We start from the raw sequence: 18,142 nt of genomic DNA, 5'->3' as shown, positions 1-18,142 counted from the left end.
TCACCCACTAAATGATCACTGTACTGTAACTGCTGTGCCCAAACATAAAAATTGAGCCAGGTCGTACCATGAGCCAGTCCATGGATCCCTGCTACCAAGTGCTCTCCACTGGTGGCTCCGTGGTATCTGATGTACTCTCGCTCGCTCTGGTGCCGGTTGTCCATGGTCTTCCCCAGCCCATCTGATAAAGTACCTGCAAACTGACACACAAAGAACAAGAAGATGTTAAAACTGCACGGCTTCTTCCACTATTACAACTTTCATATGCTTTTCCTCATATGTTTTATATGTTTCACAGGTATATGCTCGTGTATGTTCAGGAGGTGGGCACACGAATGCCTACACGATACAATACAATAATGCAACAGCCAAACAATGCATTCAAATCAAATGATAACTGTGACTGTGATGTGTGAACAGGAAAACAATGTTATAAAAATATATAGCACAGTAAATATAGAAAAAGAGAGTCACTTATACACAGCTAGACAAGGGTGTACCTTGGCAGCAGAGTTGGACACGCCATGGGTCACATTGCGTATGAGACCACCCACATTGCCGTACTTAATGAGCTCAGACACTCCCTCAGTGACGTCGTTGAGGAGACCCATGGGGTTTCCCAGGAAGTCCACGGAGCCTAGGATCTGAGCTGCCTGGCTGATCAGCTCCTACAAACAGGTTAACACTGTTCAGTGATGACCTGACAGCCCACCACATCACATGACAGATCTGCTTATGTGCTATGTGACCGTGAAGCCAGTAACAGGTGATGAAATTATCTTTACGTTGCAAAAATACAATTAAAAATATGTTGACTTTTAATATGCACCCATCATTGGCACTCATCTGTTCCTACATGATGCAGTGATTAGATGCACAGCATCAGTTTCAGGCTGTAATGTTTGATTGACTAACAATACAAACAGATATCTTTGACCGATATGAAAGCAGGAAACAAACATTTAAAATATGTTGCGAGTATTGCGATAAAATATGTTGCGATATATTAGCTTTTTTCAACTGTAAATTTTGTCCCCAAAGGAAAACTTTGTCAACATCTGTTTTAACTAATAAGATAATGCTTTGAGTCTGTTCTCACTTAAGTCATATTTTGTAGCAGAAAAAGTATTAAGTATATTATTAGTAGGCTACCTAAAGTTTAATTTGTATTTGTAATATCAATAATTTATATAATAAAAAAATTGATACTTGGAATTGTGTGATGATACGATATTGCCACACAAAATTATCTCCATACTATGCATGCTGCATCGATTTTTTCCCTCCCCTAACAGATATGAGTGAGCAAAATTAGTCTGCATCTGGATGGAAGACAGGAAAAAATACACACACACACACACACACACACACACACACACACACACACACCTACATGCATACATGTGAAAAATATATAAACAAGACCTAAACATATACACTGAAACACACAATTGCATAATTAAAATACAAGCATAAAACATAGATATTAGGACATAAATCAAGAACGGTCACTAGAAAGAGGACAAAAAAGTAGCGATAACAATAGCAAGCCCCCAAAAGAAGTTCTGTCAAACACTGAGGATAACCCTTTCAATATACAACATGTTCAAGCGTAGTAGAAGATGTGTTTAATTCATAAAGAATGGGTTATGAGCAGAGGTGACTTCCATTTCAGCACTATATGTCCCCGAACACACAGAAAGCCTTTTAGCAATTTGAGGCAGCTCATTAGGAACCTCTGCTGAAGGGCGAGGACCCTATTGTTTTTAATGAGAATGAAGCTTTTTGTTCGCTGTTTTTGTGCTGCTATGCGCCTCATGTTTCTGTTCTCTAGGCGCCTGGTGTTTTTGCTGGAGTACTCTAAACTCCTTCAGTTGAAAAAACTTCAACTCAGAGCAGAAAAGCATTTCTGCTTTTTTCCCCACTGTTGTATGGGATGATTTGAGAGGCGAGTCATTTGCTGTGGTCACGACAACAAGTTTACAGTTGGAAAACAATGGAGGAGAAACTGGTGGTAGTGGTTGCTGGATACCCAGAGCTATACGACTTTACAAACTGCAGTTACAACCATCTAAATAGAAAACAGCAGGCGTGGAAGCATTTAAGTGCAGTATAGAAACAGTCATCATAGAGGCGAAGCTCCCGGACCAACAGGTGGTACACCCTGTTTTTAGCGTCTTGTGTACCTACACAGATCTCTGCTTCCCTGTGCTCAACAAACTATTTGCTGACAGCCTCTCACCCTCAACCAGAGCTACAGCAAGTACCCTTTACCTGTCCATTTTAGGAACTAGATACTAATTACTGTCAAATAAATAAAATATAAATAAAATAAAATAGACGGTATATTTATTACACAGGAAGGGTAGGGTAAGGAGGTCATGGGGTGGTTGCCTGGCAACAATAAAAAGGTGCAGCAAGTGTTATTTTACTAGTGACATTCAATTAAACAAAAGGCAGGGCGATGCGCCTCATGTTTTGCAAACTGCAAATTGCTTTCTGTGTGATCGGGGCCTAACATATCTGGCCAACAAAGTCGTAACACTGGAAAAATGATTGGGAATTACTTCTGTAAGGGGGAGGATGCCAAACAGTCTGACTGCTGCAGTCATTTATGATAATATTGAGAACATTTCAGACGAGACTAAGGTAGTTCAAAGCAGCACATCCAGTCTGCTTACCTCTCTGAAGTGCTTGAGGATGTCATTGATGATGATCTCCTGGGTTTCATAGGGGTGCACTCTGGTGAATGGGTACATGTTGATGACAGCATCTTCAAAGCGAACCAGAGGAAAGCCCAGGGTGCCTTTCAGAGCCTAGAGTAACAAAAAAACATATGTGAGAAAACGTGTGAAGGCACAGCAGCTGGAGGAACAGGAAGTAATAGAGTGACATTGTATGGTAACAGGAGGCAGTAGCATGACATCTCTGTGATCCACAGATGGACAAAACTTAATGCTAAAATCAATTCAACCACACCGTCTCATTAGAGTTGCTTTATAATCAGAGTCTACTGCTGTTTCAATACTTTGATTCTTTCAACAATCCCTAAAACTGTATTGGGACTGTTATCTCTCGCTCTTTGTCAGCTGGCTGCTGGAAGTGGCAGTTTTTGTATTTGTTTTTTGTGTTGATGTTCTTAAAATAGAAAAACTTAAATAATAAAATAGAGGTAAAGGGTGTAATTCCAGGGCTGTGTATAAATAGTAAAGTTAATTCATTTTCATTGTAAATATTATAAAAAGATGTATGTACAAGTTGTGGTTAAATATTACTGGAATATTGTGAGGTTACAGTATAGTGATATAATACATGAAGATGCTAAAGAAGTGTAATATCTGTAGGGATGCACAATAATATCTGTACATAATCTGTGTTGGCCAAAATCAGTTTTAAAATGAACAATCAGAATCAGCCAACATATTTTTTCTTATTTTGCACAATGAATAAATATTACATACATTGAAAAGTATTCTATTTCTGCTGGTGGGCCATCACAATAAGAGTATGCTTGCATAATATTTTGTGATTACCACTACAGAACAGACTTGATGATCACTAAAATTATTGAGAACAGTAGTCTGTTGTCAGCTTTTGTCTTTGGAGTTAGGTGATGTTAGTACCTGATGAAGTAAACAGAAAGTGACATGTTGCTCTCTGTTAAAGGTGACATTATTGTGCATCAGCTGATGGCAGATTAACAAAACTGAGCAGCAAGGAGAATAAAAATGAGAAGACAGCTTACCTTGAGATCAGGAGGCAGCTTGTGGGAAGTGAAGACACTCAGTTTGACCTGGGGGAGGCTGATCTTCAGGTTCTCAAAGTAGTAACGTTTGGGAGGTCCTGTGTCCTCATTGTGCTTTTCATAAATGTTTTCATCCAGCTTCTCCAGCTCTAAATTAATGATTATTAATTTTTTTTAAACTTTAGGCAAAAACAACTTTCATACTCACAGCATTGCACAAATATTACCATTTAACTAATGACCCACCAGCTTCTGTCTGTCCATATCCAAAGAAGCTGAGCAGCTTGAGCAGCAGCTTCTCCTCAATGATGACTGTGAAGCGCCGGGCCGTCACCATGAGGTGCTGTGAACACATCATGGTTACATCATTAGTCAGGTGATTCTAGTATTTGCTATCTCTGGTACACTAGAAATGTCTAGTTTCTGATGTCCACAAGAAACCAGGAATTATCTGGTGCTGATCTGGAAAAAAAGACTGTGACATTTTAATAAGTCAAATGTTTCTGTAGCATGTAGTGGTTTACTGTAATGCTGCATTAATTCATTGTGTGACACTCACCTTGAACAGATCAGTGAGCATGAGGTTGCTGGGGACTTTGACCGAGTTGACCTGTAGGGCCGGGCCGCTGTCGTTGACACTGCTGTCACTGGAGCTGGGAGTCACACACAGCATCACAGGCTGAGTAGTACCCAGCAGTTGGTTATCCACCTGGTGACCAGCACATGACAGATCTAGCATTAACACAACACTCTTCCCTGAAACAGAATGTGATAGTTATGTGCATTGTCCGCAGAGAAGAGGGTTACATGAGTACTGATAACACTGTATTCACAGGAAGCTTCTGGATCAAACCAGCACAGTGAAAATATGGACTACAAGACTGTATAATCAGTGTCAATAACACTGGCATCAATCTACCACTATGTATCATTTCCATATTGTTTTAATGTGAGAAGGTTTTTAGACATTTTTAATCTTCATAGTTTTAATGAAATAAAATATTTTACAAAAAATTCAACACATTTTAGTTGACAAAAATTACATGGCATTATAGTCAGCTTTTAGTCATTATATTTTCGGTATGTTTTTATCTTTAAACTAATCCAGTTAGGCTAATTCATGTATACGAAATTAGAACCAAGGTGACAAGTTGACAAAAACAAAAAAAAAAAAAAAAAAAAAAAAAAAAATCATTTAGACAATATATTCTAAGACTGTGAAGTTTGGCAGCCGGTGGCTGCTCATCCTGGCGCCAACTATTTATTGGAGTTTACCAGCCTGTCGCTCATGCGGCATTTGAAGATAATTACAAGCACAGCCGTTCTCGGCTTTCAATATCCAATAGTCCACCTCTGACATTTTTGTCATAGCTTGTCAACGAAAATGAAAAATAGATTTCGTCTTAGTTTTTATTATCAAGATCTATTTTTAGCTTGTCATCATCTTGCTTATGTGATGGAAAAAAGGTTGTTGATGAGAAATTTTTGTCATGGTTTTCGTCAACGGAATTAACACTGCTATCACATTGCATAGGACGCTCTCTGTCCAGACTGAATCCCTTAAATATGCACTTTTGTTATGTCATGTGATCAAACCACAAAGCTCTCAGCTGTACACTCGAGATCAGACTGGAGATGTAACGACTTAAAAGATGGGTGAGTATTTGCTATCTTCCTAGGTTTGTAAATTTTAAAAACAAAACACACATTGATATTGTGATATTTGCTGGAAAATGATGTAAAATATAGCCAACAGCAAGTGGGTAGATTTTCCAAGAACTTTCAGCTCTGCCACCAGCCAGCTGACACCTTACCGTATAGGCTGCCGGGCTGAAAAAATCCTTTTTTTTATTGCCAAAAATAACGTTGAATATACATTTTTTCAGGGATCAATTATTTGTGTTTGTGGGGGAGTCTTTACTGCATTTTGCTGCAAAAAACAATTGTTATGTTTATGAACATAGTTATCATTGAGCCAAATTTTAATGCCATGGTTATACCAAAGCCATGTTTTCATGTGTTCGTGGAGTCAATTTGATTAATAATCATACTATCATGATACTATCATACTATCATGGCTGCATGGGCACGAATGCAATTCAATCCAGGAAAAACGAGGAGCCTAAGTATCCTGAAAGGAAAGCTGACAGAATCCATCTTCAGTATCCAAGGGTCCGAGATTCCAACAATTCAAGATCAAGGAATCTAATGCCTTGGAAAGAATTATGACAGCACCCTAATGGTCAGTGGCAACCTAAAAAACACCACACCACAGCTTTAAAAAAAGTTGAGGATGACCTTGAGAGATGGGCAGCACTTCCTTCATCAATGCCTGCCCGTGTAGCTACAATTAAAATGAATGTGCTCCCTCGCATAAACTTTGTAAGCTCTATGCTCCCTTTACCAACCCCAGCCGGGTTTTGGCAGAAACTTGACGCAAAGTTTAAAAAGTTCATTTGGAATGGGAAAAAACCTCGCATTAAATGGTCAACATTACAACGGGATAAACCCCAGGGTGGATGGGCTTGCCCAAACTTTAAGTTATATCATTGGGCGTTCGTGCTGCGTTCCTTGAAACACTGGTTTGGTGCAGAGGAAGCTTCCCCCTGGAAGACGCTTGAACAGGAGCTGGTTCATCCTCTAAGACTACGGGATGTGGCTTTCTCTGGACTCAAACATAAGAAATGTTACTCTCAATTTGGCCCGATTATATCATATGTAATACAAACTATGGTGAATGTAGAGAAATTTATGGGTTCTAAATCAAAATGGCATAAACACTCCCCTATTTGGCACAACGCCAATTTATTGACGGGCGTAACCATTCATCTCACAATTATGGGCTCAACATGGAATTTGGACATTGGGGAGATCTCGGGCCAAAATGCAATTCTGGATTTTCCCAATTTAATGTCCCATTTTGATATCCCAAGAAATTCACAGTTCCTCTATTTTAGAGTAAGGTCAGCGCTTAATTCACTCAAGGTTCCTTGGGGGGTTGAGTTGGGTATTCACCCTTTAATATCACTGATGGAGAGAGCTCCCCATAAGAAAACAGTCTCTTACATCTATAATAATCTCCTATCATACATTTCCGCAGAATTCCCCGAACGCAGATCTTGGGAGGCAGATATACACCGAGGTACAGGGTCTATTGATTGGGATACTGTGTGGGCAAATGTCTTTCGGTCATCTAAAAACCCGAATCACCAATTAATCCACTACAAAATTTGTCTCAGGACTTATTTAACACCACGTAAAAGACATATAATGGGCCTAGCTCCCAATCCTGACTGTACATTCTGTAATCAGGGTGTTATGGGTACATTGATGCACGTCCTGTGGGTGTGTCCAGATGTACAAAGGTTCTGGGTTAAAGTTGTGGATAAAGTGTCTGATCTGATAGGGAGGAAACTCCCACTAGAACCGCACTCCTTCTCTTAAATGATGACTCCAGGTTCAAGATTGCTGAGGTAGAGCGTAAACTCTGGTTGGCTAGCATGACTGCAGCAAAGAAAATGATAGTTTTAAGGTGGCTCCCCCCACATCAATTATCAATAAAACATTGGCTACAAGCTCTCCTCGAGGTGATCTACCTGGAGTGGTCATCAGCTCGCATTAATAATTCCAAGCCACAAACATTACAGATGTGGAAAAAAGCTGCAGAGGATGTTAAAACATTATTGTCATAACCTTTTTGGTTCATCTGTGTAACTGTATGTGTGTAATCCTGTACACCACATTGTCCTATTTGATTGTTTTGATTTTGATATTATAAAAAGTGCGATTGTGTGTCCCGTGGGGAGGGGAAGGAGGGGAAGATGGGGGGAGGGTTGTGGGAGTAGTCTGTATGTTTAGCTGGGAAGGGGACGAGGGGAGGAAGGGGGTAATGATGGGGGTTCGGTATGTTCTGGGGGAAGGGATGGGCAGCGGTGTTGTGTGTATTCAATGTATGTGTTCTGTTCCTGTATTATTATTGTTTAAAATCAATAAAAAGTTGATTACAAAGAAAAACAAAAACAACAAAAAAAAAAACCCACCACAGCTCAACTTAAAGGACAACTTTGGTATTTTTCAACCTGGGCCTTATTTCCCCATGTGTATGTGTGCGTATGATTCATGGGTGCAACTCATTCTAAAATTGGTTCAGTATTGAGGGAGGCGGATGCAACTGGAGCCACGAAACGAGTTAAAACGGTAACGGGGCAAATGCGTCCCATATAAGTTTGCGCATTAAAAATGCTTTTTTTCGCCACTGATTGGTTCAGATCGCCAGTGCTATGAGTGCTATGAGTGGAGTCACCTGCCAGTCAGTGTTGGAGCAGAGAGGGGGAGGGCTGCCACGCTGGGTACTGTAAGTGAGTATGTGTGTGTATGAAATGTGTGTGTTATGCTAGAAGAGACAGAGGACAGAGTCTTTTATGTGCTACCCGGAGTGTTACCGGAGTTTTTGGAGTGCTCAGATAAACGGGCCTTTTTCCTGAACGCAAGAACAGGATGTCACGCAACACCCCGTACAGCTTTCATAGGCTGCCTTTGTCGGAAGACGAGATGCTGAAGTTATTGTTAGTTGTGATACAAATGGATGCTAACACTCCTCTCCAGACACTGCGCCTTGCAGACCATCGGGTCTGCAGTGCTCACTTCTCCCAAGATGACTTCTCACAGCCAAAGAAGAGAAGACATCCAATCCCGAAACGCCTCTTCCTCAAGAGAGGCTGTCCCACGAGTAGAGAGAGCTACAGACACAGTGGAGCAAAGCTCGTGACATCACACAGCCCAGAGGTAAGGGAAAGGCTAGTATGCTATTTACAGAGATAACACTGGTGATCTGAACTGGTCAGTGGCGAAAAAACACACACTTCATACACACATACTCATTTACAATACCGAGCGGGGACACCTTCCGCCTTTCTGCTCCAACACTGATTGACAGCTGACTCCACTCATAGCACTGGTGATCTGAACCGGTCCGTGGCGAAAAAAAGCACTTTTAATGCGCAAACTTATAACGGACGCATTTGCCCCCATTACCGTTTTAGCTCGTTTCGCGGCTCCGGTTGCATCCACCTCCCTCAATACTGAACCAATTTTAGAACGAGTGGTACCCATGAATCATACGCACACATACACATGGGGAAATAGGGCCCAGGTTGAAAAATACCGAAGTTGTCCTTTAAGATGTGGCTCAGGGCAATAAGCAAATAAGGCCATTAAGTGTGAAATGCAAGCCTCAAGAAGCAGTGAAGGATGCAGAGACGTATTGGAGGCATCAAGAGATTGTCGGGATGGTCTGTCAAGGCCAACTAGGACTTGGAAACTACAACGCCACTAGGTGGAGCAAGGCCAATGCCAAAGACAGGAAAGGTCTTGTGGTCCAGAGGGCCCGAGAGGCAGCGGAAGAAGATCGCTGTGTAAAAGCCACAGGGCTTGCCTGCCAGGGACAGTGGATGCAGTGGGACAATGCGTTGGAACGATCACTGTCCTGGAAGGAACTCTGGGGTACTGACCAGGGCAATTTGTCTTTCCTCCTGCGGCCGTGGCTGACTTCTTACCAACTCCAAGCAACCTAAAGATCTGGGGTAAAGAAGAAGACCCATCCTGCAAACATTGCAGAGAGGCTGTTTGCATCCTGAACCACATCTTGACTGGATGCCCCAAGGTACTGGGAGAAGGCAGATACAGATGGAGGCACGACAAGGTCCTTGTGTTAATTGCCAAATAGACAGAGCTGCAGAGGGCTAAGGCCAACAAACACCAGGCTTCACCACCCAAAGGGGTCAATTTCCAAAGGGAAGGGGTCAAGACTCCTAGGGCAGCAACAGCTGCCAAGAGCCTGGTTTCTGTTTTGAATCGAGCCTCTGACTGGGAGATGCAGGTGGACCTTAAGAGGAGACTCATCTTTCTGGAAGAGGTAGCAGTAACATCATTCCGACTAGACATGATCATAATATCAAGGAGCGCGAAAACAATCTTGGTTGTCGAACTTAGTCCCTTGGAAGGATAGGCTAGCCATCTCTCACCAGTTAAAGACAGCAAAGTACCAGGGCTTTATTGATGAGGCCCTTGTCAAAGGGTGGCATGCGTCCTAATTTCATATTGAAGTCGGCTGCCGTGGTTTCCCATCAACATCAGTGCGCTATTTCTTACAGAAGATCAGTTTGGAACCCAGACAACTAAAGAAAGCCACCAGCTAGATAGCCATGGCAGCCACGACAAGCTCATGATGGCTATGGCTGACCAGAGCCCAGAGCTGGAACCCCTCTCTGGGAGAAGGTTAATCCTAGTCTTCACTGCCCCATGCAGCTGAGGTGCAAGAGGTATGCAGTCAGGTTCAGACCTGGCTCAGGGAGAAGGACGCCCCTGCCTTGCATAGTCCCGGGTCCAGCTACAGGGAGCGGTAGGGAGACATCCCTAACCACTGCCCCACCATCCTGAGATGTTCTGGGTTTAAAGGGGTGAAACATCAAGGAGGGATGGCCCCCAGCTGACGACCCTGCAGCTGGTACCCGTGAATGCTCCAACCATCCTACCACCGAGGAATAACATCCAGAGGAGGAACATGTAACACCTTATCAAACGTAGCTCTAGATTCTGCTTGTAGCAAAGCATTCATGATGTTTATTTCACATGAAACTTGCAGTATGAATTCACACCCCTTATAATTAACTGGGTCAGCAGTAATAATAGGCTAAATTTATTATATAATTATAAGTTCAAATACAGTGGCATGGAAAAGTTTGGAAACCCCTGGTCAGAGATCTTGCATAAAATATTGAAGAAATGTGTCATCTTTAACTTCATGCCTTTTGGAGATCAGGTTATATTTTACTTGCTTAGTGTAGCTATACACAGTAAACAGAGTTATGATCATGATGTCCAAACTTTTGCATGCCACTGTATCATTCAAATATTAAAACAATAAAGAACGAAATCTGAAATCAAACACAGCCATGCTGACGACACACATCTTGTCATTTCACCGTCCTCTAATTACGTGAATTATATCACTAGATAGCATTTCACCATTTAAGAAATGCAGTATGCATGTATATGAACCTCTCTGTCTTTCTGTTTTATCACCATATAGTGCACCAACAACTACTGTTGTATGAATTGGTGTTACACAATCTTGAAGTTAAAGTTGAATACTGAATACTTCTCATAACTGTGTTGAGCTCACCTGGATGTTCTGAATGCTGAGCTCGAGCACCTCGTTGGTAGCAGTGTGGGTGAAGTGGACATTTATACCAGACAGAGTAGTGAACACCAGCTCCTCAGGAATCTTGTTGACCAGAGACACACCCAGACCTTCCTCCAAATTCACCAACACCTGAGAATGAACACCATGAAGACATCAGAAGAAAGGCCTCTCAGTGAGACACACTCAAAGTTATTGTAGAACCCCTTCAGCACCTGGTACCAGACATGTTTTTACTAATAAAACAAAGAACAAATGTGATTGAAAAAAATAGTAGATGTGTAAAGAAGTTGCTGGCACCTCCAGCTCCTGCTCTGGCTCCCCCTTCTTAACATCCTCTTTGCTCCTGTCCTGCTCTGTGCTGGGTGAGCTCCGGATCATTCTTCTCTGGTTAAAGTCACTGATCTACAAACAAACACACAAAAATGATGAGATTCACCATCACTTCAGATGAAAAGTAGATATTATCGGATGCTATCAGAGCACCAAAGATCTTTTAGACTCTGAAAGAAGTCAGTTATCTGATTCACAGTGGAAGAACACAAGCAATCTGTAACAGAGAAAAACTAGAGGATAGAAAGTGCAATCAAACTGTGTCATACACAGAGGCAGGGGTAAGACATATCTGCAGCCATTCTAATATAGTTACTGATGTAAGTAAATTTCAATATTTAGGCTTATATGGATGACCTGACTACACTCACCACAATCAAGGCATGCAGCAGGCGACTGCTGAGACAGCTGCAAGGTAACATTGAGTGGGCCTGGATGAAAATAAATACACTGATAGAATCCCATGACCAATGTGTAGCCCAAACAGCTCCTACACGGACTACTGGAAGAAAGTGGACCCCATCTGCAGCTAAGCAACAGGCAGTCAGCCCTTAAACACTGGGACATTGTTGGACATGTACAACAAGGAAGGGAGGCCTTAGCCTTGGAGAGAACAGACCATCCTGGCAGAGGGCAGCCCCATTTCAGTACCAAGATCTTGTGGTGGAGGGGCTGCGCCGACAACAACAGGCAATGAGGTGCGAAAAATGTTTCTCTAGCACAAGGACAGAGGATGAGATAGGAGGGAGTTAAGAAGAGAAAGTTCTCTTGGAAGAAGATGCGTGACATGGAAGCATCTTAAACCAGCTTCATAATTCAATGTCCTGTCATCTCCAAGGAACCTCAGGCCATTGTCCTGCACTGGGTCAGGTACCTGCAAAAAGCTGTGTAGCAGGTAAAAAAAAATGACATACATATAAATTCGTGGGTACAGGCATGGATTAAAAAATGAACATGCAGGCAGGCAGCAGGTGAGAACAAAAATATATTTTTTTAATTTCAGAATAAAACAAATGAAAAAGTTGTGCAGTATATGTATAATATTTTGACATCTAAATCACGATTATCAAGCCACAAGTCCTTTAATTTTGAAAATCAGCGACACAATTTGAACCCTTGACCCACTCATCACATTCGTCACCTATGTGGAGGACTCCAGCAATGAAACTTTTCAGCCCAAGTTCAACACACCCAAGGATGATCCTTTTGAGACTTTATGGTGATGAAAAGAGCATGCTAAAAGGTTTCCTAACCTAGCAGTGATTGCGCGGAATGTTTTCACCTACTCTGCATTGAGTGCAGCCAGTGAAAGAGATGTCTCCTCTGCATGGATTTGTATTTTAAGATTGCAGCTTAATGTGAGTGACTGTAGCTTGTGTGTGTTTAATCTTGGGTGCGGGTTGCATCGTGGGACTTTTATTAACAGGTGTTAACAGGTGTGGCTTTGACTTAGACATAATCATGGGTAACGGGTTGGGTCTGGTACTGAACTTTACGGGTATGGGCAGGTGTTGATTTTCAAGAATGGACTGGTGCAGGATGCTGCCTCAGCTCAAGGTACATGCCTCGGTGCCCCCTCTGCCCATCTCCAGAAAACCTGACACACATTCTGGTTGGCTGCAAGACAAGACTAACACAAGGTTGTTACACCCAGTGGCACAATCAGGTGCTGAAGCGTTTAGCCCCAACCCTGGAGACCAGACAGAAATCCCTCAATACCCTACCTCCTCCATCACTCCATCTTGCACTTACAAGAGTTTGTCTGCGAAGGTGCAAAGCAAACCAAGGTCAGTGCTGTAAAATCAGACACCAGCCAGCTGGAAGGGGCACGTGACTGGAAGTTATTGGTGGTTGGTAGATCTGAATCAGCAGCTATGCTTCCCATCTGAGATCGCCTCTTCTAACCTCAAGACTAGACTTTGTGCTTTGGTCCACTTCACTGCACCTTGTCTACATCATTGAGCTCACTGTGCCCTGGGAGGATGCCATGGATGAGGCCTATGAGCGCAAGAGCCTTAAGTACGCCAAGCTGGCAGCCAGCGCTGAGTGACACGACTGGAAAGCGAAGGTTTGCCCGGTGGAAATTGACTGCAGAGGCTTTTTGGGCAAGTCAACAACCAGGCTGCTTAAGGACATGAGAATTTGAGGCCAAGCCCAATGTCAGGCCATCAAAGCCCTCTCCAGGGCTGCAGAACAGGCAAGCCAGTGGCTATGTAGTAAGAAGAGAGACATCACCTGGGCCCTAAAATTACACCAACAACAGCAGGGATAGAGGGAGTATAAGCAGAGGGGGGTGCACCCGGGATGCCAGATGACGCTGATGAGCCCTCTGGAGGTGCTGTGGACTTATCATTGAAACACCAGTGAAGGAGGGTGCCCATCTGATGACATCTCCCCCCCAATGTGGCTCCCACTTGGAAACCCTCACTTTGGCTCATAATCTCAACTATATGCAACAACAAGAAATTGATCAATCTAAAGCCCAGTATACACTATGTGATTTTGGGCTGTCCCAGACAAAAGATGACCAACGTGAAAGAAATGTGGCGATATCCTGGGCCATGGCTCTAAATGGTGGTCCTTCATTGCACAGTGAGAGGGTTTCAAGGATGGCTGTTGTTAAAGTCTTATGATCAAAGATAGCTTGGGAGAGGAATTCTGAGTGTCAGAAATTTGGGATAACCACCTTACTGTGTGGCTGCTGTTACGACCGACGTCTAATAACCAAACAATAGAAATGCAGCATGAAATGACAAACACTGGTGCTAAACCCAAACAGACAGATAGCAGCTTGCAATGGAGGCAAAATGCACTAAAAGAAATGTGTAGGATTCCAGCAAAGAGGAAAACCTTGTGGAGTTGTGGCAGCAGAAGCCTTGTCTATATGATGTGTCCTCCAGCTCTTACCATGGTTCCTTAAAGAAGGACAAAGCATGGAATGAAACAGCGGCAGAGGAGCAGCTGCTAGGCAAGCAAGCAGCTAACAAACACACACACAGACACACCGCAGTATAAAGTGCCCACAAAACTTTAGGTTATACAATAATGTGACTCTATGTTTGCCTAACAGTTAGAGAAGTAATAACCTGGTCTGCATACATGAAACCTGATGTCATACCCAAGTTATTAGATCCAGGTTGCACAGTGTGGCTTCACTAAACTTATAAGATTGCTTAAATCTCACAGTCTGTGGGAGGCTTGAAGAAGTTAAATTCCACCTGACTCATGTCAGGTAATTTTTCTCCTTTTAGTTTCATCTCTCATTTACTACATGAAAATGAGGGAGTAGGGGAAGGTAGAATGTACAGCTTGGTCCGGTGGGGGAGAGATCAGCCTGAACAGATGTCTCTCTTTGGGTCTGTCTTCCCCATGCTCCTTCTTCCATTTCAGTCTATCTGTGCTCCTTCTTACTTTTCTATCCTTCTAATCTTAACCCAGTGGCTCCAACTCAGAAACCATCAGAAGACACTATCCCTCCCACTCATAGTCTCAAGTAGGTGCAGCAACAAGGGATTATAACATCTGGTCATAATCTGACCTGAACCACCCTCTCCAACCTGCAAACCATCTGTGTGTCTCTGTGTGTAACAAGCAGAGATCTTACAATCTGAATAATGCGCCCTTTAAACAGCGTGAAACTGCACCATTCTGAACAGGTTTGTTGGTCAGTGGCACAAACCTTTTCTGCTGCCTTTAAATAGCAATATGCCTACAATGTGCCTGACCATCTAATTCAGGGTGCCCTATTTAAACTACTTTGGCCTGCCAACTGTTGATGCTTCCTTTGCAAGCCGCTTTGCAATCCACCTCCACCCAAGCTTCTCTTTGTCATGTTGTGTCTGACTTACCAATGTCATCTCTGTTTGTCATTGATGCTTGCTCTGTTCTGTTCCCTGGGGGTCTTTGCTGTTGCTCTCCCTGCCTTAGGCTTTCCATGGAGGCACATGGAAGGGCAGAGAGGTATGCTCCCTCTGCCTTGAGGCTTTCCATGAAGGCACATGGAAGGGCAGAGAGATGTTCGCTCTCTGCCTTAGGTTTTTTGGGTAGGCCCAAGTAAAGGCAAAGAGGCCCCAGAACAGAGCCACACCACCAAATGTAATACTACAATGGAAATTATGTTATCTATGACAAAAGTGGTCCTGACTGAAGTACATTTGCTACTTACATAATGTGGGTGCTGGCCATTAAAAATGACAACTGTATCGGTCTGAAACTAGCACAGACAGTTGTGCTGTGCTCTGCTTTGTGCTTTTTGTGCTGGGTGTAAGATAGGGCACAAAGACTTCAGGATCTGATAGATTTTGGTCAAAGTCAGCTAATTATCATCATTTTATACATAAGAACTGAACTCCATGAGGATTTACATTTTTCAGTAAAGGTCCCTCACCACAGATCTTTGAATTTAGAATGTAATAGTAGGGCAGATCATCTTAAGTGCTCAACACCAGAGAAGAGGCAAGACAACAGCTGGATGAAATTCTCAGTATCAGTGCTATTACTGTTAAAAAAAAGCCTACAGGCTTTTGTTCTCACTTGCAGAACACGTGTGGGTCCATCTGGCAGCACCTGAACTGACAGCACGCCAGAACCAGGTCTCATCTTCTGGTTGATGAACTGCTGCTCAGGGCCAGGCTCCTGCAGCCCCGAGTCTGGTCCCAGCACCACCTCTGCTCCGTCATACAGACCTGCCACCCCGCCCTTCACCTGAAGCAAGTCAAAAATAAGTAAATTATACATATAGACTAAAAGTGAAGAACGTGCATCAGCATCTCAGGCATCTGAACTCCACAGCAGTGCGTATAGGACAGCAGTTCCTAAAACTCTGAATGAAGACATTTTTCAAATTCCATAATCAAATACGTGTTACCATAGCTTGGTGAACCCACCTGTACTACCAGCCGGGGAAGGCCGCAGGTCAGCATGCCTGAGCTGAAGTACCATGTCTGAGTGGTACTGCGGCGTGAGTCAGGCCTTCTCAACATCAACGGCTCAAAACTGAGAGAGACAAATAGGTAGAGAAAGAGATACTTCTCACATCCATCCTCCTTATAGAGTTCCTCCCAGTTTATGGTCCAGTGTCCACAACTGAGTGTAATTGACTCCTCTGAGAAATATCTTGTGTTAAGCCTTTGACACTCTGCAGTACAAACCTGTTGTCACTAACAGCTGCAAGCCCAGCAATGTCTAGCACCAAGGAGGAGTCTAGTGGGCGTGGCTGTGCCGGTTTGCTCTGCGGTGGAGATGAGCCTTCGTGACATAGCATGCCAGTCCCAGTCATCCTCCACAGCTGGGAGCGCTTCCCCGGCTCCTGCACAACAATCAAAGTACATGTTGGAGCCCATTCAGTTATGGACCTTGTCTCCATGCTTTTTTCATGGGCTGCCTGCAACTAACGAATATTTTCATAATCATTTTCACCAAAAGATAACTTGTTTTGATAATGAGTTTATTTTTAGTCTATAAAACGCCAGAAAATTGTGATAAAATTGCCAGTCACCATTTTTCAGAGCCCAGGGTGACGTCTCTTTCTGTGCAGTCAGATAATAAGTTAATCATATAAAGCAGAGAAAGCAACACATGCTCACATGGCATTTTTGCTTGACTTAAAAAACTGATCATTCATCAAAATGATTATTAACTACAGTTTACTTTTCTGGCAACTCAACTTTCAGCTAAACTGACTATCAACTCTGTGCTATTTTTTTTTCCTCTTCCTCTCTAAACTTTAACAATAGTGACTCCAAACAGTCCATGCTATATCCAGCTTTTAAAAATACTGTAACAGCATGACTTTTTATGTAAATCTCCCAGTGTGTATGTTTATTTTGGGTAATTTTATACAGTACCTTCTTTTTTAGGATGACCCTTTGAGTCTTGGTGTCCACATCGAGAACCAGTTCAGCACAGCTCACCAGGCGCTTCTTCCCAACAGGTCTCTTCTCAATATTCCTGCATCAACAAAACAACACTGCTTACCTTTGTGACTTAAACCTTTATAGGTGAGAAATGTAATGACGTGATGATGTTATTAATAAGTCATGGTGCTGGTCCATACGGTGAGAAAGTGTGTGTGGCTGCAATGTAGATGAAGTTCTCGTAGTAGAGCTTGTTGTACTCTCTGAAGAAGTTCATGTCGGATGTGACTTCTGAGGATCCAGCTCCCTTCACAGTCAGTGTGAGGTAGGGGGGCAGTGTGGGCTCATCACTGGCGTAGTCCAGCACTGAACCTGCCTTCACCTCAGTGTGCAGTCGAATGTCCACTACTCCATGCTGCCAGAACTGGATAGGTACCTAAAGGGATTCAAACAATGCAGTCCATTCAGTTTATTTAAAATTAGTTTATTGACTTGAGCTCTCTTTTTCATCCTTCACTACTACTTCTGTTTCACTTTTCATGTGTACAACAGAATAAAACACCATGAATGTCTTTGAGGGGAGGTTGTCTGAAAGTGTGAACCGTTATCCTCACTGGAATAATTCATATCCTGACTACAAAGACACATGCAGTTCATGGAGAGAGAACTGGGAGCCCAGTATGTGATTTGGGCACAAAACTTCTTTTTGTACTTGGGCAATTATGCCCATCCCTTAGTAACAGGTCATGCTACTGTCAGGATTAACTGGACCACAGAGGATTTGTCATTTCTTAAATTCTAAACTGGACATGTGAAGGCATCTTCTCTTGCCATGTGAAATGGTGAAAGACCTCATATTCTTTGTTCTTCAAACAAAGACAGCTATTTGACACTCATCTCCACAGGATGCCTCATGGTCACACCCAAGTGAGACCAGTCGTCAAACTTGATTGGACAATGCTTTTCCAGCGACATGCCCCTCTGTGATGTCACCAAGCAAATTTCAGA

At 42.8% G+C, this 18,142-nt stretch overlaps 2 protein-coding genes across 7 annotated transcripts in view; one reads left to right on the top strand and one right to left on the bottom strand.

The window, feature by feature from the left end:
- The window catches only part of vps13d (vacuolar protein sorting 13 homolog D), a 396,056-nt gene that overhangs the window by 17,264 nt on the left and 360,650 nt on the right, over positions 1-18,142 (bottom strand). For all 6 annotated transcript variants that reach the window (XM_049581624.1, XM_049581623.1, XM_049581627.1 and 3 more), the window contains exons 53-65: positions 17,335-17,570; positions 17,126-17,228; positions 16,430-16,587; positions 16,166-16,274; positions 15,813-15,983; positions 11,247-11,351; positions 10,929-11,078; positions 4,305-4,454; positions 3,992-4,088; positions 3,746-3,894; positions 2,682-2,816; positions 501-668; positions 68-200 (exon numbers count right to left, since the gene is read on the bottom strand). In XM_049581624.1, coding sequence (XP_049437581.1) covers positions 68-200; positions 501-668; positions 2,682-2,816; positions 3,746-3,894; positions 3,992-4,088; positions 4,305-4,454; positions 10,929-11,078; positions 11,247-11,351; positions 15,813-15,983; positions 16,166-16,274; positions 16,430-16,587; positions 17,126-17,228; positions 17,335-17,570 — 1,864 coding nt within the window. The remainder of the gene's footprint in view (positions 1-67; positions 201-500; positions 669-2,681; positions 2,817-3,745; positions 3,895-3,991; positions 4,089-4,304; positions 4,455-10,928; positions 11,079-11,246; positions 11,352-15,812; positions 15,984-16,165; positions 16,275-16,429; positions 16,588-17,125; positions 17,229-17,334; positions 17,571-18,142) is intronic.
- LOC125892003 (immunoglobulin superfamily member 21-like) overlaps positions 1-18,142 on the top strand; it is a 437,371-nt gene that overhangs the window by 171,956 nt on the left and 247,273 nt on the right. The window lies entirely within an intron of this gene.

The sequence above is a fragment of the Epinephelus fuscoguttatus genome, linkage group LG7, assembly GCF_011397635.1.
Source record: "Epinephelus fuscoguttatus linkage group LG7, E.fuscoguttatus.final_Chr_v1".
Taxonomy (NCBI): domain Eukaryota; kingdom Metazoa; phylum Chordata; class Actinopteri; order Perciformes; family Serranidae; genus Epinephelus; species Epinephelus fuscoguttatus.
Note: the sequence above shows the minus strand (reverse complement) of the source record. Positions and strands in the feature narration are given on the sequence as shown.